This window comes from Hemiscyllium ocellatum, chromosome 10 (assembly GCF_020745735.1).
Source record: "Hemiscyllium ocellatum isolate sHemOce1 chromosome 10, sHemOce1.pat.X.cur, whole genome shotgun sequence".
In the NCBI taxonomy this organism is placed as follows: Eukaryota; Metazoa; Chordata; class Chondrichthyes; order Orectolobiformes; family Hemiscylliidae; genus Hemiscyllium; species Hemiscyllium ocellatum.
Genome location: NC_083410.1, coordinates 112,933,774 through 112,959,890, shown reverse-complemented (window position 1 = coordinate 112,959,890; position 26,117 = coordinate 112,933,774). Strand labels below are relative to the sequence as shown.

General features: G+C 38.3%; 1 protein-coding gene across 3 annotated transcripts in view; it reads left to right on the top strand.

Annotated features, from left to right (window-relative positions):
- ehbp1 (EH domain binding protein 1) overlaps positions 1–26,117 on the top strand; it is a 389,620-nt gene that overhangs the window by 342,898 nt on the left and 20,605 nt on the right. For all 3 annotated transcript variants that reach the window (XM_060831882.1, XM_060831884.1, XM_060831883.1), the window contains 2 exons: positions 22,200–22,299; positions 25,730–25,803. In XM_060831882.1, the coding sequence (XP_060687865.1) occupies positions 22,200–22,299; positions 25,730–25,803 (174 nt within the window). The remainder of the gene's footprint in view (positions 1–22,199; positions 22,300–25,729; positions 25,804–26,117) is intronic.

The window sequence follows — 26,117 nt, the reverse complement described above, 5'->3', positions numbered from 1 at the left end:
GCACTTTTAGCTAGAAGGTAGTCTTTCCTCTAGCAGATCATATGCTACAAGCAATTCAGAGATATCAGCTGGACCATCCCATTGTTCTAAGCATCTTCAATCATGGAAAATCCCCAGTACCATCAGAATCCAAATAGGTGGCTGTTGTTGCATGTTGATCATAAATCCTTTATTTCTCGCAATCTCACTTTAAAAACTAAAGTCAAAATCTATGAGGAGGTTGCATTGGTTAGAGATCTTTTGGATCCACTCTTGTTAAAGTCAGAATTGGCACCCAATGAGTATAAAGTTTGAGGAAACCCATAACTCATCTAATCTAAATCAAAATGGGAAATCACGTAAGGCACACAAAATTAAGATTTGGATGTTATATTTTTAAGTCACATCTATGATCTAGTATGCTTTTATAAGCATATTAGAATATTATTCTTGAAACACATTTAAATAACCACCTTTTTGAGATTCCACTATGGTGATGAAAGGATAGAAGAGTTGTTGTCTTGGCTTAATTCATCCTAAAAGAACCCTACTTCAGGACACAAATTATGGTACGTATACTAGTAAACTTCTGAAAGTCAGAATCCTAAACAGTGCATTCTGAGAGAGAATACTATTAGTAAGTCAAGCAATGTATGAACATGCCTTACTGTGCTTATGTTTTTTGGATAAACAGAGATTTGACAGATTCACAGAATTGTTGCAGACCAGAAGGAACCAATTCGATGCATCAAGCCTGCAATGGCTGTCCAAATAAACAACTCACTTTGCACTATTATCATCATCCGCCTGTAATCATACATATTCTTCCTTTCCAGATAATTATGTAATTATTTTTAAATGCCTGGACTAAACCTGCCTCCACTCCACTCTCAGGGAGTGCATTCCAGATTCCAGCCACTTATGCTTGAAAAGATTTTTTCTCCTTTTGCTATCAATTTTGAATACCTAAATAAAATCTACTGTTCTCTGAGAACAACAATCCCAAGTTCTCTAATATCTCTTCATTACTGAAGGTTCTTCATACCTGGTACCGGGGCACTGTAGCTTTTTGAAGTTCAAGTACAACAAATCAATACCATTACCCTCTTCAAAATGCTCTTTAGTTAATTCTGCATAATTTTCTGTAAAGGAGACAGAGGGTGATGGTATAGAGGGTTACTTTTTGGTCTGGAGGCCTGTGACCAGCGGTGCCGGGTCCCCTAAGTTTTGTCATTTATATAAATGATTGGGATGTGAATATAGAAGGAATGGTTAGTAAGTTTTCAGCTGACACCAAAATTGCTGGTAGAGCAGACAGTGAAGAAGGTTATCTCAGAGTACAACAGGACCTTGATCAGGTGGGCCAAGGAGTGACAGGTGGAGTTTAATTTAGATAAATGTGAGGTGTGGTATTTTGGTAAGGCAAACCAGGGCAGGACTAATACGTTTAATGGTAGGGTCTGGGGAGTATTGCCAAACAAAGAGACCTTGGGGTGCAGGTTCATAGCTCCTTGAAGGTGGAGTCACAGGTAGGTAGGATAGCGAAGAAGGTGTTTGGTATCCTTGCCTTTATAGATTAGTGCTTTGAGTATAGGAGTGGGGATGTCACGTTGTGGGTGTACAGGACATTGGTTGGGCCAGTTTTGGAATACTACGTTAAATTGTGGTCTCCCTGCCTTATGAAAGATGGTGTTAAACCTGAAAGGATGCAGAAAAGATTTACAAAGATGCTGTCAGGGTTGGAGGGTTTGAGCTGAATATGCTTGGGCTATTTTCCCTAAGAGTGTCGGAGCACGAAGGGTAATCTTATAAAGTTTTGTAAAATCATGAGGGGCATGGACAGGGTGAATAGCCAAGGTCTTTCCTGGGACTGGGGAGTCCAAAACCAGAGAGCATGGGTTTAAGGTGAGAGGGAAAAGATTGAAAAGAGAGTGATGTGTGTACAGAATGAGCTGCCAGAGGAAGTGGTGGAGACTGGTACAATTACAACATTTAATAGGCATATGAATTGAAAGGGTTTAGCAGGATATGGGCCAAACAGGACTAGTCCTGTCAGACAGGACTAGATTAATTTTGGATATCTGGTCAGCATGGACCGGGACTGAAGGATTTGTTTCCATGCTGTACAGCTCCGTGACTCTAAATGCACACTTGCTTTCCTTATTTAATCCATATTTGTCTATTTGACTAATGATTTTGCCCTGAATTATTGTTTCAAAAAGATTCCCCACAGCTAACTAGTCTGTGGTTTTGGTGTGTATCTTTACATTCATTTTTTGAATAAGGGCATAATGTTTCAAATTCTGTAGTCCTATGCCACCAACATTGAGTCTAACGAAGACTGGAAAATTTTGGCCAATGTGTTCACAATTTCCACGCTTGCTGCCCTCAATATCCTTGAATCATCTCATCTGGTCTTAGTACTTTATCAACTTTATGTACATATGAACAGGAGGAGGCCATTCAGTCCCTTAAGCCTGTTCCACCATTCAATGAGATCATGGCTGATCCGTGGCCTATTTCCCTAATAACAACTTTGTTATTCATTGACAGGATGTGGTTGTCACTGGCTAGGCCAGCATTTATTGCCCATTACTAATTTCCCAGAGAACAGTTAAGTGTCAGCCCCCTTGCTGTAGGTCTGGAATCACATGTAAGCCAGACCAGGTAAGGAAGACAGTTTCCTTCCCTATAGGACATTAGTGAAACAGATGGTTTTTTTCTAACAATCAACAATGGTTTTTCATGGTCACCATTAGATTTCTAATTCCAGATATTTTTTATTGAATTCACATTCCACCATCTATCATGTCAGGAGTCGAACCTCAGTTCCTAGAACATTATCGAGGTTTCTGGATCAACACCACAAGGCAAAAACCTTCCCCACAATTTGTCTATATCAGATTTAAAATTAACAACTGAAAAGTCTATCATATATCCCTTCTTCAATGCAAATCCTTCTAGAGTAATAATAATCTCGTCATTCATTGTGACTTGGCTAGTATCTTCATCCTTGGTAAATATGAGTGCAAACTACGAATTTAATGTCTTAGCCATGTCTCCTGCCTCCTTACCTGAATTCTGTTTTCAGTTCCTGATCAGCTCCTTTCCTCCTATACCTCCTTGTGCTATATAGAAGACTTTGGGATTATTTTTTGTTAGCTGACAGTCTCAGTTCATTCTCTCTCTCTCTCTCTCTCACACGCACACGCACACATACACACACTTGCTTTTTCACTTCCTCTCATGTCAAGTTTTGTATTTTTTATAAATAATTTTCCATTTTTGGATGGTCAATTCCCAATTTCCCTTCCCTCTTAGTAGAGACGATTTTGCCAAAATTATCATGACATGTCATATGAAGTCTTAATGACCAAAAAGAAAGCAAACTTTATGTCCTATGGGCAATTTTCATGTTAGGTTGTCTAACTGTATGATATTTCCCACCCTCCTTCCAGTTCAGCCTCTATCTGGAGTTGCAGCAGAACAGACAAATGAAGTTCAAAACTGCATATTTTCCATGTAAAATGATGCAACTCTTTGTGAGCAAATCTTGTGAAGTACTGGCTGGCACTTGTAGATTTTTAAACGCATATTCATAAATCTATATATTGGCAAAGTGTGTCAAATTTTGGGAAAACATTGACAAAGCTTTGTTTTAATATTTATTGCAGCACTGATTTTGAAGAAGGTAGTTTTAAAGCAAGCTGACCATTTTGTCACTGGTCGTTCAGTGTACTTGGATTATGATTTATACATCTTGTTTACTATTCATATTTATTAAGATCTTGGATGACTTTAAAATTTTGTTTTTCTCATAACCCAAGGAAACACTAATTCTCATCGTAGTTTGACTGAAGATTTAAACCAAAGTACGTGAGGTGCATAAAAATGTTCCCTGCTTAGAAATACAAACAGCATAGACAGGCTCTAAGTATATTATCAGGCAAGTTCTTTCAGAAACGTATTGCTAAAGAAGCTTAACATTAATTATTGTAACTTTGGGAAGATTACATCCACACTAGCCTTGTAAGAAGTAGCATACACTTCTTGACCTCGAATGCTACAGCTTTAAGACATAAGAATGGCATTTTACCAACTTTAATGGGATAACCAGTATAATCTTTCAGCAGTAAGGGAAGAAAAAGTGTTCAGAGCATAATACCCTCAGAGTTCTGTTGGAAGCTGTCCGTGATGTCTGTGGTGATCATGCTGCATTTGTCTGCGTTTTTGTATTTAAAAAATTTGAACAAAATTCTACTGAAAACTTCACATTGCCTAGTTTTCTTCTGGGTTGGCAGCTGTAGTCACTTGGTCTTCCAGTAGCACCTGCCTAAAGCTTTCTGTAGACATTCTTTATTTTTGGCTAGATTCATTCCAGTGGGCTCCAGGAATGAAGTAGTGTTTGCCAGGACCATACCTTCAGAAAATCAAGATCTACTGCTATTTCAGAGCAAATAAATCTTTCATCTATCCCCAGTCACAATCCACAAGAAAGGGGAAAAAAAATTATCATTACGTACTACCTCGCGTGGTTTCTGTAGACTGGATTGTCAAACACTTTTTCGCTAAGTCTGGAGCTTCACTGTGGTGAGATATGTAGTATCAGTTATAAGTCTTCCTATAAGCTGTCAGTTTAAGCATCAAACAATTTAATACATCAGTAATTGAAAATCTAAATCTATAATGCCTCCAGCTTTAATTTGCAAGGAATTATTTTAAAGTTATATTTTCTAAAATACAAGATCCCTATTGATAATCTGCAAGTCAGTTTTCAAATATGAAACATTTCTTTTGTGTGTCTATATTTATTTACATGCATGTACCTTTTAACTATAAAGTTTGTTCGGGCAAAATTTATGACTGAACATGAAAAAAATGCACAAAATTGGTTTGAACTCTCAGTTCAGATTCCAAATCAAGTTAAAAATATAAGAAGAAAAAGCCATCCCATCCCCCAAATGTGTAGCCATCTTAGCCATGGTGTCAGGCTTCAAGCATTCTTTAACAATCAGATGAAAAGGGATTTTAGAAGATTAGTGGACGGGATGCTGAAGGCATTGTCATCAAATTTAGAGATGCACAGTATTTACTAAATTTTGGGAGTAATTTCAAAATGATACTTAAAATAAAATGAATTTTAATTCCTAAAGGTTCTTACGTCTGCAAACTGCTACGGTGTAAAATATCCTTACAAGAAATAAATATTCGAGTGAATCGGTACTTTTAATTGTTACATTGTGAGTAAGCGATTGTGTGTGCCATGTTGTGCCAGCATGTGATCTACCAGATTAACATTCTTAAGAGAAGGTTTCCTAGATCAAAACAGTTTGCTTTACTTGCAGGTCTTTGACCATACTGCCATGAATTCAGTTAGGCAATAGTATAATTTAGAAATTTCTTGTTAATGAAAACTTAAGACTGAAAAGATTAAAAGGTTTGAAAGGACAAAAACTGTCAAAATGCAATGATGCTATTATTTGTTAACATTTTAAAAATTAATTCATTTGCTCAGTGTTATGGGCAAAGATAGCCAACATAACCCATTGTTATCCCATAGTTAGTATTTTATTTTCTTTCACTCTCAATTTATTTTTTTAAACAGCTCTTTAAACCTAAACCTATGTTTACTTTTGTTCTTGATAATGACTTAGTAATTAATTTGGTTTAAGATGTGCTTTCTTCTGCATGATTACACTTTGTATTATTTAACAACCCATGTTTTAATTGTGGAACTAGGTACATGTTTTTATTTAAATCCTTTCATTAAAGCAAACAAGACTATTTATTTTAAATGTTGGACGGAGTAATTATCAATGTCCAGGTCTGAAATGATGAGTGATACTAAATTAAGAGTGGAAAAGCGCTTTTCCAGCAACACATTTTCAGCTCTGATCTCCAGCATCTGCAGACCTCACTTTCTCACCTAAATTAAGAGTGGACCAAGTGTCAGGAAGTCAAGCGAGTGTGTGTGTGTGTGTGAGCGAGCGAGAGAGAAACAGGAAGGCAGGTTAGTGGTAGAAAGATGTGACAAGTATGGGCATTGGGATGTTGCAGAAATCTGGGTTCTCATACCAGATGGCTGGTGAAAGCTTCAATCTGATTGCTTGGCTGTCCTGCATCAGATCAATACTATATTTGTGCTCAACATTTGCATCATTACAGGGACTCAAAGTTCTTGAGCAAAGTATAGAAAAATATTAAAACTGTGAAAATTGATAAGACTGGCAATAACTCATTTCCCTATAATTGTGGATTGTCAACTAGTGAAGAGAGAACTTCAATTTACAAATTTCTTTAATCCTAGAACAAAGTGGTTATGTCACAGTTGTTATCGGTGTGTATGCCTCATGCATCATCTATATGGAACGTGTTGGCTGCTAATATCCTCCATGACACCTTCCACGACCAAAAAATGGTTTGAAATGGTTTAACCCCAAACTCCGCAATACATTTTAAAGGAAGAGTACACAGGGGATATTTCAAGGGCTGCAATTTAATCTCAAGTGTTCAGGTGACTGCTTTTTAGCACTTGCAACTTTGAGGTTATCTAAACACCTTGATGAGATTACTGCCATATAATCATTCTGCGTATCCATTATTTTGTATGTAATTAGTTTCTTTAAGATCTAACTAACAATACACGTAATAGACAATTATTCATTTCCTGTATTATAACTATTTTGTCATTGGCTTTTTAAATTTATCTAGTCAAAGATTAACCCAATGTCAGAATGTAGCGGTGATCATAGCAACCCTTTAAAAAGCTTTGTTCAGTTGTAAAGCTGGAGATGGTACATGCTGCTTCTTAATTGGCCACTGTATTGATGTTTTTTTTAACCAGGTTATCACTTAATTGTATTGAATTAGTAACTAGAATGAAGGATGTTCGAAATTACCTGCAATTTTTGATTTCAGCAAAATACTAAAAACTGGAATATGTGGCAGTGTGGATCTTGAGCTTTGTTACCTCTTCTTTTTCAGATGCAAATTCTGACTCTCAGAACTTGGTTTAAATGCAAATGTTTGAAATACTTCCTGGTTATGCCTAGTAAATGCTTGGTAAATTTGTTGCACTACATGTCCCGGAGAGGTAACAGTCAGTAGCTAATGAGAGAGGTGGAGAAAATTATGCAAAGAAAATTGGGACTGTCAACAGACATTGGCATTTCTTTTGTGGAATACTTCTCCTGGTGTTTTCTCACTTGAGATCAGTCATGTTTACTGAAGTGTAGCCCAGTGAATATGAAAGGATGCATTTTATTTTGTTTTCACATTTGGAACCTGTAGAAATGTGAAAGTGACAATTTTGAATACTTACCACCAAGTCCTCATGTGATCATTTTAAATCGTACTTAAGTGTACTTTTAAACATTTAAGAAAAGATTGTTAAAGTAATAATCAAGAAAATTGGAATTCCTAGCATCATTGAGATTACCTTTGTGGCTTAGTAATGTTCCTTTTAAATTAAATTGCACTGATCCCCTTTGATTAATCTAATAACACATCTTGTTAAAGTGCTTTCCAAAATGCCATGCAAGACAAGTGATGTATAGCTATACATTAAACTTATGATTTTTCTCTTTGTAAAACATTTTCAGATATTTAAAATGTGTACTTTGTGACTCTCTATCCCAAGGGCTTCCTGAAACTTTGTGGTATTGAATTGTACATAACTATATGCAAATCTATTTACATGGGAATGGGGTTTTGAAGTCCTTAAAATGGCAAGTAAGTTGAAGACAGGAGCCAAGAAATAAATGAAAATTTGCCTAAATCCATCAAATAATAGAGGTAGTGTTAGGGCTATCCATGGTACTGAGCTAAACAGGGGGATTACTCCTGGGTTTTGCATCAGTTGTTTTCAGCTGGGTGGCCTCACTTGTCAAGACCCCGTTTACAGGAGAACATTCACATGGCACATCAAGAAAAGAGATGCATTTTAATGCCATCAAAGCTCAAAAATCATTCATTAATATATTCTCACTCCTCAATTGTTGATCATTTTTGAAGCATCTGGTCATTAAGACTATAGAAACCAAGATGCAACTAGAACAGGAACATGAACTTTAACAAAGCTGATCAGACCTGTGTGTATTTATAGCATTCAGGATGTTAATGTCCATAATTTCTAAGATAGATACTACAATAGTTAAAATTATCCCTCTTTAGTAACCTGTTGCTACTTTGTTTCTCAAATAAGATTACTGAGAGGTTGATCAGTTATATTTTACTTTAAATAACTTGAGGACAGTAACATTTCAGAACTAGTGACGTTTTGAATGCTGGCAACCTAGCAGAGACAAAATCCTTTTAAACAGCTTGTGAAATGCAACTTTGAAATGGTGCTTTGAGAATGAGCAGATTATGGCTTGCCTGGTGACTCCTTCCAGCTCCCTGGGCAATGAGCTGTTGACATTCTTGCAGGTCATCATCCAAGACAGGAGGGCAACTGCAGGGATTTAACAGATAAATTCATCCAACAAGACCTTTATCCATTTCACTACTATTTTGAAATGTTGTTTGCATGATAGCAGCATCAGTAAAGTCATTTTGTTTATCAAAAGAAACCCGATTTGAGTGGTCAGCAATGCAACTCCTCATAGCTCTTCTTTATGCTTGTCTGATATTGGATGTATAGAGTTCAGGCTGAAACATTCATTTCTGTCCTTGGAAACTTCAGAAATTTAAAGTAGCTTTAGTTCTGAAAACTGCTCCAGTCAAAGAATAATTGGGATGAAATCAATACATAATAAATTTGATCAATATTTTTGCTATCAGCTTATCAATCTTTTGGTTTAATTCAGAATTTTCTGTTTTTAAAAAGAAAATCATAATTATTTGCTGAATACAGAAACTTGCTTAAGGTTTAACAGAGAAGAGACACCCATAGACTGCAGGAAAAACTTCCCATAATGCAGTGTGTAAACTAAAGCTAACAAACACCCTGCTGGGTTGAAAACGCCAAAAGACAAAAGCACAATGAAATAGAGAGCTTACCACCGGCAGCTTTCAAAACGGCAAACTAGGCAAACTATACATCTCCACCGCTCCAATTTTGTCAGAATGCTAATGAGCCAGCTCTGATCTTTACTCGGCTTCCCGTGTTTTCTACATCTTCAAGGACCACATGGCGCTAGCAAAATAAAGACAACTAAATGAGAATTTTGAACACTTTTTGTGTTCAGTCCGAGTGCTTTTCAGTTGACTTGCTCATTGAATATTCTGAACTAAAAAGGCTGCAACAGGGGGTTTAGCTATGAACTTTTTAACTGGGTAAAATTTATACAAAAGTAAATTAGTGTGACAGCGAAAATATGAGAAAAATTTCTGATTAATTTCCACTTCATAATATCAATGACATCTTTGGTTCCACTTATAGTTCTCCTACAAGGGAAGCTGATGAAGAGTGAATGAAGCTTGTGTTCTTCACAGTGAATGTTTAGTGGTTTTTTAATAGCGATGTACTATATAAAGGCACCAGGAAGTACTCTGCATTAGCAATTGAGATCAGTAGTTAATAGGATGATGTCTTTTAGCTTTTGTCACAAGATTATTAGGAAGGATGGATTTTCCATCTCATCATTCTATGCTTTTAAGGGCCTGTTGAACATAAGTGTTAAAATACAGGTTTCTCTGCACTATTTTGTGTATACAGTAAAAGCCTTTTTACAGTTTTACCAGGTGATTTTGTCATTGATCTTTTATCTGCTTCCTTTGCTATATTAATTACTTGAAGGGTTCTACTTTTCACAATAGCCTTGATGATGTGCCTATATACAAAGTAGAAGCAGACCTGAGCATTCACCATTACTTGTCAGCATTTGTATAATGACATTAGACATTACAAGTTTTAATCTCTCTTTGTTTGACTATTAGGGTGATCAAAAGTTAATGCTCAGTAAATTGTAATGAGATTGAAATTATTATACTCTGATAAAATTACAAAGCTTTATAACGTTGATTTTGTTGGAAATTTTGTGGAATATTTTCCTACTGGTTATCGACAGAAATGTTTCAGTTACTCAGGTTTTCAGAATTTTTTCGCAACTGGGGAGAAAAGTATAATAACTAAAGGAGAACTAAGTAAAATTGTTTGCTATGTATGGCTGTTTCAATTTTATGATTTATTTGCTTAAATCATCAGCAACAGTAAGAGGGAAAATTACACATTAGTTTAATTGAAACACCAGTTCGTTGATTTTGTTTTCAAGTTTATCTTTATTAATAATTTTCAAATCAATTCACTGAAAGTAATCAACAGTATATCAAATAAATTGTTGGTGCCATGACAACAATATTGTTGAAGTACTACGTTGGACAGTGTTACATAACTGAAAGAAACAAGTTGGGCAGCTGCATTTAAAGTACTGAGGTCAGAATAATTTCAGGTTTTGTCCAGTTTATCTTTGAGTGCTTGAATAAGTAATAGCATGCGAAAAGGGGCCACCTGATCGTGTATACCAGTAATCATTCCTGTTCATCATGAGGATGCTTTTCCGAGGTAAGAAACATATTTGATATTATTTAAAATATGCTGAGCTATCCTATTGTTCACTGAAAGATACCTTATAGCACAAGGTTCTCAATCCATTTTAGTTATGGTAAGTCTCAAGCTGAAAAAGAGCTGCAAAAGAGACAGCACTTAAGAGCATGTGAAGTGAAATTAAATTAGTACTGTCTTCTAAATCTCTTGCAGCCAAGATTTATTTATTCTAGCTGATGTTATTAGCTGAATCATGTTATCCCTTCGTATGCAAGGAAATGTTGTTTACTAAGGGGAATTACATGCCATTGTCACAGATATTGTAGAATAAAAATGTGACTAGCTGTAGTTACTTTCCTGTAACAATACAGTACTCTGTGATAATACACATTTTGAAGGGTTGAAATAGAGAATCTTGGTAGATGCCTGGATTTTTTTTCACACGTTGCATATCTAGCCAGGGAAAGTTAAACAAGCAAAAATTTGTTATGTTCGTTTTTTGTGTTTTTTTTAAAACACCAACAGAACTAGTTTTAAACAACAAAAGCAGTGTGCTTTCATATCTAATCTCGAGATTAGGTATTGTGACAGAAGCTAAACTGCCTTTTTATGGTGCCAGAATACAACCTTTTTTCTCCCTAACAAGACTGGTCTACCACCATAGCCCACTCAACATAATTAAATCAATCCTTTGTAGTTGCCATTTTCTCCTCTAGTGACAGTGCTAGATCTGATTATATGCTTCATGCATATTCAAAGTGTGATGCTGACAGCTCTTTAATGAGCTCTTACTTAATCAGTAGGAACAATGTCCATCTTGTTCTTTCTTCCCTTAGACATTAGAGGTAGAAACAATCAAGCAAAACTGAAACAAGGCATTCATCTGCAAAATATTGTTCTTTTAAAAGTATGTAAGCCTGCAAAGTTACATTCTGCTCCATAAAATACTGATCGACAAATTGGATTAATATTATTGGATTAAATAACAAATGGTTAGAGTTGAAATGAGAAGCCCTTGTTTTGATCAGACATTAATATTTTGTGTAATTTGATAAATCTGCTAAGTCTTCAGTTGGAGTTATTAATAACAAGATTGATTTATCTTTGGTATTAGTTACTTCCAGTAAGCTGTTTTATTTTGAAACAAAGACTTAAACAAATACATCAATCTTTAAACTAAAAAATGCTTAGTTCTTTTTGGAAATAATCCTGCATGATTATTTTGGTACATTTTTGAATGGACAACTTGCCATCAATACGACATATCCATATGGTAAAAAGAACAGTAAGTGCATTTGAAATGCCTTATTATGGATTCAGAATAATTTCTATTTTTGCCCATGTTTATTTAGAACCATAACTGTGTAGTATTCACAAATACTAGTTTTCCCTCCTCCTCCATTATTGTTTCCTATGTGATATTTTTTCGTTTTTAACTATTTAGGGATTTGTGCTTGTAGGCAAAACATTCCATGTGACTATAGGTACTGTTACATGGATGCAACACATTTTTAAAAGCTATACAATCTTTATATTTTTGCATCAGATGGAATTCCTTATGAAACTCGTTATTTTTAAAATTAAGTTGTTCTATTGAGAACTACTTAGTTCTAATTCTGCATCTTTTCTCTGTCTTTAAGTCTTACATACAAGATTCTTTGTTTGAAGAAGTTCATTAGCTCAAAGAAGTAATAATTGCTGAGTTTGAATAAAATGCTGCAGATTGCAAAGACAATTCGGAATCTCCTACTTGTTACGTATATATCAACTGAAATTCAAAACAAAATCGGGCAAATACGTTGAAATGTAATTTCGTTCTTAAATAAACAAATTGTTTAATGTCCAATATTTATAATCAACTTTGCTTTGACGAATGTATTTGAAATATTTGATTGATTTCATGATCGACATTAAATTATGTGTGTGATTAACAAATTAACTGTTGTTGACTGTGACTCCACCAGCATAACACAGCTGGCAGGATTAGTGTTAATGTTTGATCTAATTTATTTCCTTCTTCATGTGGCAGTCATATGCAAGACCTAATTTATTGATTTGTGTAGTTTAAAATGAGCTGCTTTGCTGACAGATATTGATATCATTACTTCTATGGTTTCCTGCAAAAGTAAATTATCTGCATTTCCTTAATAATATTCAATATTATTCAGGGTAGGCTTCCCCAGTGAAGTATTCATTAGCTAATGGTACTGAATTCTCTCAGGTAAAGCATTTTTAGTGTTTGAAAATTAAATCAATTTAAAATTGATTATTTTCTAGTGTCTCTTTGCTACACAGCTTTCTTAAACTGTTTTTATATAGGAGTAAGACATAGTTGCCTTTTCTCTCCAGTGTTACAGACAGATTGTTGGAACTCCTCTATTCAATAGCCGTGTCTATAATGAGGAGAAAGTCATGTAAAATGACAGAGATATTTGTATGTACATTTTTGAGTTCTGAATTCCATAATGACCTTCCACAATTGGCCTTTATGAACCAGTTGTGTTGGTGGAGACAGGATTGGGAGAACTGTAATGTAAGTAGTTTTAAAGTAGTAATTTTAAAATTGGTGTCAGTGGAGATGTCCTTACATCTCATCTTATTAGTCTACTTTTTTTCACTTTACAAAATTCTGACCTTTCACTTTTTTAAAAACCCTGAAAGAGTACCTAACTGGTGCAGTTGTTTAAAAAATTGACTTTTCCCCACTGAGATCATAATTTGAATTAATCAAAGATTGATTGGATGGAAATGTTTTCTCTTTGCTGGGCCCCATGTGTAATGTCTTTCAGCAGTTTCAACAAATAGTGTCCAATAACACAAATTACTCTTAACACAAAATGGAAGCCTCAAGATGTTATTATACAACAAACTTTAGATTGGTACTTGGTGGTTTCTAGTGCTCTTTGATGATAAAGCTATAAGCTGTAGTATAAGAGGAACTGATTTCAAACAAAGAGCAAGATCTCTCTCTTCCTGGGAGTCTTAAACTGCTGTCCAGTGCCAGCTCAGTTATGAGCAAAGCAGCATTGTACCAATGCTGGAGTTATAGTTAAATATTCCCGACTTTGGGGTGGGGGAATCTTTCTCATGCACATTATCTAAACTTCAATAATTAAACAAATTATTTCAAATGGAAAAATGCTCTATTCTGGAAGGCTGATATTCTTCAGTTAGACAAGAAGTGAATAAGTAAGTAGAAACCTCTCTGTTGACAATGCAAGTCATTGAGTGATGTTGCAATTCGTAGGCACTTATTCTGATGAATGGTCAGCATCCATTGTCTATTTATTGTGGCGCTGGAAAAATTAAGTGTTATGTCATAGATTAAGAGCAAATTCATTTAATCTTAGAACTGTAAGAAATTGTTATCTAAGAAATGTAAGGTTTCAAATGTAATATCAGAGCATTTAGAAATGCATGATATGACCAAACAGAGTCAGCATGGCTTCATGAAGAATTCTTTCAGGATCTAACGGACAGTATAGATAAAGGTGCAACAGTAGATGTAATACATTTGGATTTTCAAAAGGTGCCTGATGAGGTGTCGCACATTAGGCTTTTTCATAAGAAGAGTACTTAGTGTTGGAGGAAGTATTTAGTATGGCTACAAGATCAGCTAGCTCATAGAAGACAGAGTTAGAGTAAGGAGACACTTTCAGTCTGGCAAGCTATAACTGGTATTGTGCCGTGGTGGTCAATGGTGGGGCCACAATTATTTACAACATCTACTAGTCGCCTTGGTGAGGATAATGAATGAACTGTCACCAAGACTGCAAATAAACCAAAAATAGATAGGAAGACAAGGAGTGAGGATGTCACAGAGTCTGCAGAGGGATAGAGACAGGTTATGTGAGTGAGCAAAAACTTGGCTGATGGAATACAGTGTGAGAAATGTGGGATTATGCATTCTGGCAGAAAGAATAAAGGATCTTAATATTATGTAATAGAGAAAGACTGCTGAAAGCTACAGAACAAAGGAATTTGGGAGTTCTTGTTCATGAATCTCAAAAAGCTAGCATCTAAATTCATAATAAGGAATAGGAACGGCAAGTGGACTGTTGGCCTTTATTTCAAAGGGAATGAAGTATAAAAGTAGGGAGGTTTTGCTAAAACTTGCAAGGCACTAGTCAGACCATAGTTGGAATATTGTGAAAGATTTTGAACCCATTATCTAAGGAAAGATTGGAGGCAGTCCAGAGGAGATTCATCAAGCTGATAAGTTATTGGGGATTACCTTATGAGGCAAGATTGAGTGGATTGGTCATGTACTCATTGGAATTTAGAAGAATGAGAGGTGATGTTATTCAAGCTTTTAAGGTTTTTAGACAACTTAACAGGGTAGATGTGGCGGGGATCCAAGATGGCAGCAATCTAATCGGTCTGCTGTGCTGGGTTCTGCACCATAACCAAAGTAAAGTGGTGCTCTTACCCTGCCCCAATCCCCCACTAGCCATCTATAAGAAAAATCGGGAAAATAAAGTAAAATAAAACCCCCAGAACCTTTTTAAATACTGATCTTAACAGTTTGAGAAGAAGATGAAGACGAATAAAGGTAAGGGAGTGCGAGGATCGCAGCAAGAGGGACACTCCCCTACAGTGCTGAGCACACCCTTGGCCATGGACCCGACTCCCACAGTGGCACCTTTGTACCCATTGGAGCAACAATACTTAGATCTAAGTGTTTGTAAGACTCAGAGAGAAAATCGAGTCGGTGGTGGAACCGATCTCTGCCATGCTACAAAAGTATGAGCAGGAGATCCAAATGCTTGATTGACACTTTGAAGCGTTTGAACAAAGCACCGCAGCGTCGGAGATTGTGGCGGAGAATTCGGAGGGGAGGATCCAAATGCTGAAAAGCCAAGTTTGGCCTGGTCCAATAGGACCCAATGACCTCAAGAATCGAGGTTGAGGGAAGAACTTATGGATAAATGGGCTCCTGAAATGTCAAGAAGATGAGAACCTGGTCAGCTTCCTGGACCAGTGGGTCCACAGCTTCTGGGGCTGAGAATCGTGTCAGGCCGGATGCATGTGGAGCGGGCCCACCAGATTGCAATGCACAGGTCCGGGTCGTATCAGCATCCCTGCCCGGTCCTAGAGCGACTCCAGTGTTACAAGGACAAGCAAATGATAATGGAAGCCTCCAGAAGGCTGGGAAAAGACTCGCAGGCCCTAGTGTACAGGGGTTGAACATTATGTTCTTTCAAGACTTCTCTGGGGTTGTAATCAAGAAGAGGAAGTCTTTTGATGAAGTCAGGAAGAGGTTGAGAGACCTGAATATCCAATACACTGTGACGTACCCAGCTGTACTGCGCTTCGAACCATGGAGGTCTGTTTAAAACTGTCACTCAGCAGACAAAGCAAGGGACTTCCTAGACTCTTTGAAATAGTCTGGGTCAGAGAAAACTATGGAATGTTACACCCCTTACTCTCTTGGTTGTTGGGTTAATATGCTTGGCATTGCTTTGATGTAAAATTCCTTTTTTTTACTAATTCCTGTTATTCCCTTCCTCCTTCTGGGTATGGGGTGGTTATCGCTTTTTTAAAAGACAAATGGGGTTAAATATGGAGTTGTTTCCATTAGGCGAGGAGACTAGGACTTGTAGGCACAGCCTTAGAATTAGAGGGGGTCAATTTAGAACAGAAATGAGACATTTCTTCAGCCAGAGAGTGATGGTCTGTGGAATTCATTGCCACAGAGTGCAGTGGAAGCTGGGACATTGGGTGTCTTCAAGGCAGAGATTGATAAATTCTTGATCTCGCAAGGAATTAAGGGCTACAGGGAGAGTGAGGGTAAGTGGATTTGAAATGTCCGTCAGCCATGATTAAATGGCAGAGTGGTCTCGATGGACGAATGGCCTTGCTTCCACTCCTATGTCTTATGGATCCGGTATCCCTTCTTTTCGGATTGCCGAATCTGCCTTCACTAGATGAACGCGGGAAGAGATTATTCAATGTTCTCATGTATTGTGCACGGAAGAATATTTTAATGGAGCTGGACCTCGGAAACCACCCCAGGTCTCATGGGTGGCATAGATTAGTGATGGAGCACCACCCTCTGGATTTTCTTACAAATGTGATGCACCAGAAAATGAAACTATTTTGTAAGACGTGGTGGCCCTTCTTAAATTACATAGACATGGACTTGTCAGCCATATTGACCAGGGCCTATGTATAGCTGTGAATGCCAAATTTGGCAGTACAGTGGCCTTAGCAGGGGAGGAAGCTTGAATAACTGCGGATATAATAACTGATGTTCCTATGGACGGGAGCCTTGGTGGGTGCATTAGATGTGGAATTTAATGTAAGTTAATTTAAGTTGACTTTATTTCATTTGACCTAATCTAAGTTAAGTTAGTCTAGTATAACTATGAGCCCACTGACTTCTACAGCTACCTAGACTACACCTCCTCCCACCCTGCCTCCTCAAACATTTCATCCCTTATTCCCAATTCCTTGGCCTCCACTACATTTGTTCCCAGGATGACCAATTCCACCTCAGAAAGTCCCAGATGACCTCCTCCTTCCACAATCGCAACTTCCCTTCCCACATGGTTGACGATGCCCTCCAGCACATTTCGTCCACTTTACGCACCACCATCCTTGAACCCCACCCCTCCCAATGCAACAAGGACAGAACCCCTGGTCCTCACCTTCCAGCCCACCAACCTCCGCATGCATCACATCATCCTCTGCCACTTCTGCCATCTTCAAACGGGCCCCACCACCAAAGATATATTTCCCTCCCCACACCTACCAGCATTCCAGAAAGACCATTCCCTCAGTGACTCCCTCATCAGGTCCACACCCCCCACCAGCACACACCCCACTCCTGGCATCTTTTCCTGCTATTGCAGGAAGTTCAAAACCTGTGCCCACACCACTCCCCTCACCTCTGTCCAGGGCCCCGAGGGATCCTTCCACATCCATCAGAAATTTACCTGTACCTCTACCAATGTCTACTGCATCCATTGTACCTGGTGTGGTCTCCTCTACGTTGGGGCACAAGAACACCTTGCGAATTGTTTCAGAGAACATCTCTGGGACGCCCAGACCCACCAACCCACCGCACCATGGCTGAACACTTCAACTCCCTGTCCCACTCCATCAAGGTCATGCACGTCCTGGGCCGCATCCACCGCCAAACCGTTACCACCCGACACCTGGAGGAGGAACGCCTCATATTCTGCCTTGGGACCTTCAACCACGTGGGATAAATGTGGGTTTCAACAGCTTCCTCTCTTCCCCTCTCCCAAATTATTCCAGTCCCAAACCTCCAAATCGGTACCACCCTCCAGACCAGTCCATCACTGTTCCTTCTGACCTATCACCTTCTACCTCACCTTCATCCACCTATCACTTTCTCATCTACCTTCCCCAACATCCCCAGCCCCACCCCTTCCCATTTATCTCTTACCCCAATCCACAAGCCTCATTCCTGATGAAGGGCTTATGCCCAAAATGTCGATTTTCCTACTCTTCAGATGCTGCCTGACCTGCTGTGCTTTTCCAGCATAGAACATAGAACATTACAGTGCAGTACAGGCCCTTCGGCCCTCAATGTTGCACCACCCTGTCATACTAATCTGAAGCTCATCCCACCCACACTATTCCATGTACGTCCATATGCTTGTCCAATGATGACTTAAATGCACTTAAACTTGGCGTATCTACTACCGTTGCAGGCAAAGCATTCCATGTCTCTATTAAGTCACCTCTCAACCTTCTTCTCTCTAACGAGAACAGCCTCAATGCCCTCAGCCTTTCCTCATAAGACATTCCTTCCATACCAGGCAATGTCCTAGTAAATCTCCTCTGCACCCTTTCCAAAGCTTCCACATCCTTCTTATAATGCGGTGACCAGAACTGTACACAATACACCAAGTGTGGCCGTATCAGAGCTTTGTACAGCTGCAGCATAACCTCCTGGTTCCGGAACTCGATCCCTCTGATAATAAAGGCCAAAACACTGTATGCCTTCTTAACAATCCTGTCAATCTGGGTGGCAACTTTCAGGATCTGTGTACATGGACAGCGAGATCTCTTTGCTCATCCGCACTCCCAAGAATCTTACCATTAGCCCAGTACTTTGCATTCCGATTACTCCGGCCAAAGTGTAAACTCCATTTGGCACCTCTCAGCCCAGCTCTGCATCCTATCTATGTCTCTCTGCAACCTACTACATCTTTCGTCACTATCCACAACTCCACTGACCTTAGTGTTGTCCGCAAATTTACTAACCCACCCTTCTAAGCCCTCACCCAGGTCATTTATAATAATGACGAACAGCAGTGGTCCCAACACCGACCCTTGCGGTACACCGCTAGTAACTGGGCACCAAGATGAACGTGTTCCATCAACTACAACTCTCTGTTATCTTTCAGCAAGCCAATTACTGATCCAAACTGCTATGTCTCCCACAATCCCATTCCTCCACATTTTGTTTAATAGCCTACTGTGGGGAACCTTGTCTAACGCCTTGCTGAAATCCATACACACTTCATCAACTGGTTTACTCTCATCTATCTGTTTGGTCACATTGTCAAAAAACTCAATAAGATTCGTTAGGCACGACCTACCCTTCACAAAACCGTGCTGACTGTCCCTGATCAGGTTATTCTAGATGGTTATAAATCCTATCTCTTTTCACCTTTTCCAACACTTTACCAACAACTGAAGTGAGACTCACTGGTCTGTAATTACCAGGGTTGTCTCTACTACCCTTTTTGAACAAGGGAACCACATTTGCTATCCTCCAGTCCTCAGGCACTATTCCTGTAGACAACGATGATTTGAAGATCAATGCCAAAGGCTCGGCAATCTCTTCCCAGAGGATCCTAGGATAGATCCCATCGGGCCCAGGGGACTTGTCTATTTTCACATTCTGCAGTATTTCTAATACCTCTTCCTTGTGAACCTCAATCTCTTCTAGTCTAGATGCAAGTGTCTCTGTATCTTTCTTGCCAACATTTTCATTTTCTAGAGTGAACACTGTCGAAAAATATTTATTTAGTGCTTCCCCTATCTCCTCTGACTCAACACATAACTTCCCACTATTATCCTTGATAGGCCCTACTTTAACTCTCGTCATTCTTTTATTCCTGACATACCTATGGAAAGCCTTAGGGTTAACCCTGATCCTAAAGCCAACAACTTCTCATCTCCCCTCCTGGCACTTCTGAGCTCTCTCTTTTTAGGTCTTTCCTGACTTCCTTGTAACCCTCAAGCTCCCTAACTGAGTTTTCACATTTTGTCCTAAGCCGCCTCCTCCTTCTTGACCAGGGATTCCACTTCCTTAGTAAACCATGGTTCACGCGTTATATCTTCCTCCCTGCCTGACAGGTACATGCTTATCTAGGACACACAGGAGCTATTCCTTGAATAAGCTCCACATTTTTAATGTGTTCATCCCCCCTGCAGTTTCCTTCCCCATTCTACACTTCCTAAATCTTTCCTAATTGCATCGTAGTTTCCCTTCCCCCAGCTGTAACTCCTGCTCGGTGGAGTACACGTTCCATCACTAAAATAAACCTGACAGAATTGTGATCGTTGAGTCCAAAGTGCTCACCTACTTCCAAATCTATCACCTGGCCAGGCTCGTTACCCAGTACTAAATCTAAAGTGGCTTTGCCCCTTGTAGACCTGTCTACATACTGTGTCAGGGAGCCCTCCTGCACACACTGGACAAAAACTGATCCATCGATGGTACTCATACTGTAGTGATTCCAGTCAATATTTGGATAGTTGAAGTCCCCCATGACAACTACCCTGCCTCTCTCACTGCTATCGAGAATCATAGGAAACACATTTTCGACTCTGATCTCCAACATCTGCAGTCCTCACTTTCTCCTAGTCTAATATAATTTAAGGTAATTTAAACTAATTTGTTAAGTTCAATTATTTATCGAATTGTAACATGGAAAGATTGTTTGTGATAGTTTTCATTTGTTTTGTAGAATAGTAGGCAGTTTATTGTTAATGGTTTAACAAAAGATTGTTATACTATCTTTTCTACATTTATAATTTTGTAAAAAATGAAAACCTTTTTCAATAAAAAAAACAGGATGGAGGCGGTGAGGGTGTTTTCCCTCGGATAGTCTAAGACAAGAAGGCATAATCTCAGAATAAGGGATCACATGTTTAAGACAGAGATGAGAAGGAATTTCTTCTCAGAGTTGTGAATCTATGGAATTCTTTTCATCAGAGAGTTGCTGACTGGGTCATTAATGTAATCAAAGCTGAGATGGATTTTACTAAGATAATCAAGTGTTGGGGAAATGTAGGTAAGTAAATGGAGTTGAGGATTATCAGCTCAGTCACTATCTCATTGATAGCAGGGCAGATTCGATGGTCTGAATGGTATACTTTTGCTTCTATCTTTATTGCTTCCAGATGTGCAGTACTATCTTGTACAGGCAAAGATTAAAATCTTTTGCTCTCATGTTTTTAGATTTTCCCTGCTATGTGTCCAACTGCTTAGAGTCTAGATTAACTGTTTAAGTAATTTACTTTTGCCCATAATAGCTCTGCATTTTGAAGTATTTGTATAATGTTCCACTGGGAATGTACTTAATTCATGGTGAAACGCTGTTCTTAATGTCCAGAATTTAACACTGGTGAATTTGTCTCATTTATTTTGCCGGATACCTATTGTTATGTTCTTCTCTCTCTCTTTCTAATTTAATTAACCCTCTCTCTCTGATGCAATGGTAAAAGCTATATGAGATAACTTCTGATGAAATGTTAAAAACCTGAAATGTTAACTGTTTCTCTCATGACGGATGCTATCAGCCTTGTTGAGTCTTTCCTGTATTTTCTTTTTTATCTCTCATTTCTTGTGTTGGCAGTATTTTGCTTTAATGTAGTGTTGGGAGCCCTTCTGCTGTTTTGCTGCATCAATAACATTTTAGAGGAAAACTTTCATCAAATACAGAATTTTGATTAGTTTTTCCTAGTAATGCAACTATATTTAGTCTGTGCCCCAGTTTGTAAACAGGATAACTTGCCAACGATTCCTCTTTGAAGTTGTTATACAGATATTGGAGAGAACAGGATTATGCTTTGCTATGTTGCATATCAATGTGCCCAGTAATCCATCAGTATCTAATGCCATAGCTCCATATGAGTAATTGCTACTTGGGTAAAGCAATGGCTATAAAATCACACCAAACATGGAGCCAAACCTTGAAGGGAGAAGAGGGATATGTGTCAGTGAGGGTGGAAGAGAGAACCAAACATGTGAAAGTATCTGGTACCATGTTATAGATTGGGAATTTGAATTCATAAATAGAAATAATGATAATTTACCAGCTGTATATCTGGGTTAGACTGCTGTACTGAACATCTGGAGCAAAATGTAAACACATCCAATGGGCAGAAATGCAAATTTCTTCAAGCAGTGAAAATACCATGCCAACAATGGAAATATCCACCAGCTAGAACTTGCTGCTGTGCTAACCAGCAGTGCTTGGAGATCAGTGTGATGTGGTTCACAACAAGGGATGACAAAAAAAAGTGAATGGAAGTGATAGTAAGGATCATCCAACTTCTGTCTATTAGCTTTCCAACAATGCCCTGGAAATCAAAAATACTGTTTAGACATAACTCTGGATTTAATTTTTGAAATATAATTGTTGTATTATCTTCTTTGATTAAGTTTCGTTCCCAGCTGGAAGATTGTTGGAATGGTTGTGATTTTTTTTAGGCTTTTGTATAATTCTATTCCTCCACTTTCCAGGAAACAATAAAGAGAAGGAAGAAGCTATGATGCAGGAGTGGTTTGTGTTGGTGAATAAGAAGAATGCCCTCATACGGCGACAGAACCAACTTTCACTTCTGTAAGTGCAAATGAAACTAAGCTCATTTGTTTGAGGAATCTGTGGATGTGCCATATTGGATGTAGAAGTATAATTCAAGACTTTAGAGATAAAGAGCAGTGACCGAAGTTTTGAAAGATGTGGGAAACATGCTTATACATAGCAGCAATACAAAGCTGAGGACAGCACGTTTGGTCAGGTAGGCTTTGAGGAGGCGGGTGGTATCTTCATGATTTAGGGGTAGCATATAAAGTCTGGAAGGGAGTGAACAATAAATAAAGGCAGACAGGAGCGTGGTAGACTGGAACAAAAAAATTGAGGCGTAGATATGGCAGAAGCAGCAGAATGGTTGATCTGCTTTGGGACATGAAGACATGTGGTTGGTGAGGGGAGGGGTGTGGTTTGGGGGTTTGGTTGTATGGATGTGTCCCCACATGCTGATGTATGGGGAAGGACATGGCTAAGCCATATTTGACAACAATAACCAGAGTAAATGCTTATCAAGTGTGTTAAAGTTCACAGACTGGCTGTTTGACTAATGGAGATGGTGAACATGGGAAATGGATCAAATGGAAATAAAGAAGGGAAAAGAATTTTTTTTATATATCAGTGGAAGTGTTTGTATCATCATGGGTAAACCAGACTCAGGATAATGATTGTGATGGATTCAATGGATCATTTTGTTGCCAGGATGAGAAAGATGTTAATATGATTGGGGCTTGGCAGAAGCATCAGGATAAGAAGGGAAGAGGAATCTTGAAAAGCTTAAGGAGGACTTTGGTAATCAAAGCGCTGAATAATGTAGTTCCAAAGGTAGGCCATTGGGTCGAAGCATTGATGAGAAGGGAGATCAAGAGGACACCCAAGTGTGAGAAAGTGACTAAGAAGTGGGTTGAAATTCCCAAGGTCAAGCTCCCCTTGGTTTAAGAATAGGGAACAGAAAGGAGGTAGAAGATTTCATTAACAAGATGTCTGTCATGCCTGGGGTGGGCAGTTACATTAGTAGGACATAAGGAATGGAGATGTCTAAAGTGTCTAAATGTGGTAAAGAATTAGGGGAAAGATCAAAGTGTGACTTGTAGGAAAATGTTATTCAAGCAAGGTGATTATTGGTGTGGTAGGTGGTGTAACATTACACCAAGAGACAGTGTTGGCACGATTGATTTCATTACATCGAGATGTTAATGCTTTCCTCCTGAAAAAAGTAATGTATGGGAAGGCTGTAGATATTTTTCATCAACTAGTTCAATGTGTTATGACACCTCGTGAGTAGGTGGAACTTGAACGCGGCCTCCTGGTCCAGAAGTAGGGACACTACTGCTGTGCCACAAGCAGCGCACCTTTATGGGAGGGCTGTATCATACATAGGAACAACATAGGAATAAGGAGTGGCAGTAGGAAATTCAGCCATTGGAGCCTACTCCGTCATTATACGTGATCATAGCTGATCTTATCCTGGTCTCAATGCTGATTTTCTGCCTGCTCTCCCATTTTATCCCACTTTTCATCAGAAACATATCTATTTTTTTCTTGAATCTGTTGATTAAATCTGCCATCACTGCACTCCAGCAGTGAGTTCCAAAGATTCACAATTCCTGCAAGAAAGCAGGTAATCTGCAAAACGAAGAACGTCTGGCTTGGAATTCACTGGATATGAGATGGTGGTAGTTGGAAGGTATGGGTATTAAGCCAAGAGATGGAAGATATCACAGTTCAGTCACATCATATGAGACTTGATTCATAAACATGATAGTCCTAAATTAGAATGGCTCAGTGGTTAGCACTACTGCCTCACAGCGCCAGAGACCCGGATTCGATTCCAACCTCGAGACTGTGTGGAATTTGCACATTCTCCCCGTGTCTGCGTGGGTTTCCTCCGGGTGCTCTCCGATTTCCTCCACAATCCGAAGATGTGCAGGTCAGGTGAATTGGCCGTGCTAAATTGCCCGTTGTGTTTAGGTGCATTCGTTAGAGATAACTATGGGTCTGGATGGGTTACTCTACTCTTCAGAGGGTCAGTGTGGACTTGTTGGGCTGAAGAGCCTGCTTCCATACTGTGGGGAATCTAATCAAATCATTTGGGGGCTTCTTTAAACAATATGCCTTTTACTAATTTTTTTTCAGAAAAAGTCTATAAATTAATCAATCTATTAAATTTAATTCAATCTCTAGCCTAATTAGGATTTCAATTTGATTTCTGCTTTAATAAGATAAGTATCATAATTACATAAAATCATCCCAATAGCTGCAAGTCTTTTGGTTCTTTCTAAAATTGTGAAATTTGTTCTTCTTAAATTATCCTTTGCCCAATATCAAAGAATATGGTGAGCAGCGGGGAAAAGTGAAGTTGAAGCAGAAGATCAGCCGTGATCCTATTGAATGGCAGAGAAGACTTGAACAGCCATATGGTCTAATCCTGGTCCCATTTCTTATGGTGGTCATCTTTGAAGTTCTGTTTAATGTGACTTTGCCAATGATACTGAACATCAGAAATTCTGTTCGAAATTTTGTTGCCTGTATTGTGCACATCTGGAAATCTGCACTTCAAGACTTCAGCCATGGCTTAGATATCTCTAACTATTTTAATAAGATACCAACTTATATGCTTTCACTAAAGCTGCATTCATAATGACCAGGTATCTCTTTAAATAGCATTATCTGCCAAGCTGTCTTCCACCCTTTCTTCCATTCACTCAGGATTTATTCGTCATCCATTTTTTTTACTGTATCCCACTCAAATCTCCTCAATCACTGAAGATTCCTTCAAGGAATTTATTTCCATAATTCAAATTGTAGATATAACATAGTCCCCATAACAGCTCTTAACTAAATCATCTTCATCTGAGGATTGAACCCTGTTCTCCTATCAAGGATGTTATCCTTATGCTGAACAAAGTTAAAACGTGCCTTTCAACTTTCTTCTTTCTTTATTTCAAACCTGAGTTGTCAATTCTGTAATCTTGCCTGCTCAAGACTCACTGCATTTCCTCCCACTTGATCTCAGCAGTCACTCTTGAAGTTTCAGGTTTTTATAGCACTGACTTGGCAATGCCTAATTCTTGCTACCAGTTTGCCTTTCTTCTCCTAGTTTCAACCTGTGAGTTTGAATGTACAAATTGATTTGTTTTAACCAACATATTTCACGACTAATCAGATCCCACCTAAAGATAAGAAAAATCTAAAGTCTATCTAGTGAAATTGTATTCTGTCCTAAGTAGTTACGTTGAATTTACATTAATGCAAATGACATACTGTATGAAATACAGTGCACTTTTTAACTGCATAAACTAGCATACGATCAGTGAAGGTTTGTGTATCAATTATTTGGAGTAGATTAAAGGTTTCAGAAAAGACAATAGTAGGTTTCAGTAATCAATGAATCTTAAAGGTTGCTTTTAGTCAGTAATGATTTGTTAATTACTGTATTGATGAACTTTTTTGACTTGCCTAGGGAAAAAGAGCATGATCTTGAGAGACGTTTTGAGCTGCTAAATCGAGAATTACGAGCTATGCTTGCAATAGAAGGTGAGTGATTAGTGGTTATTTATCAAATTGTTCAAAATTATTCCGTTTCCTTTTCAAATTCTTAATTTCAAAATTTTGAATAAGTCAACAACTCTTAAATTTTCCTTGTCGAAATGCTCTTCATGGCAAACTCAGTATCTGACTTGCAAAGAAACTGTGTGCACTTTATTTAAAATTTAAATTTGAATTAATATTGTTGAAAATCGTAATAGCGAACTCTTCGAATAATTGTAATATTCTAGATGTTCACATGGGCCCCTGTTATTTTCCCTCTGGACTTGTGGTTATGTCAGGGATAAAAATGTGTTTAGAAA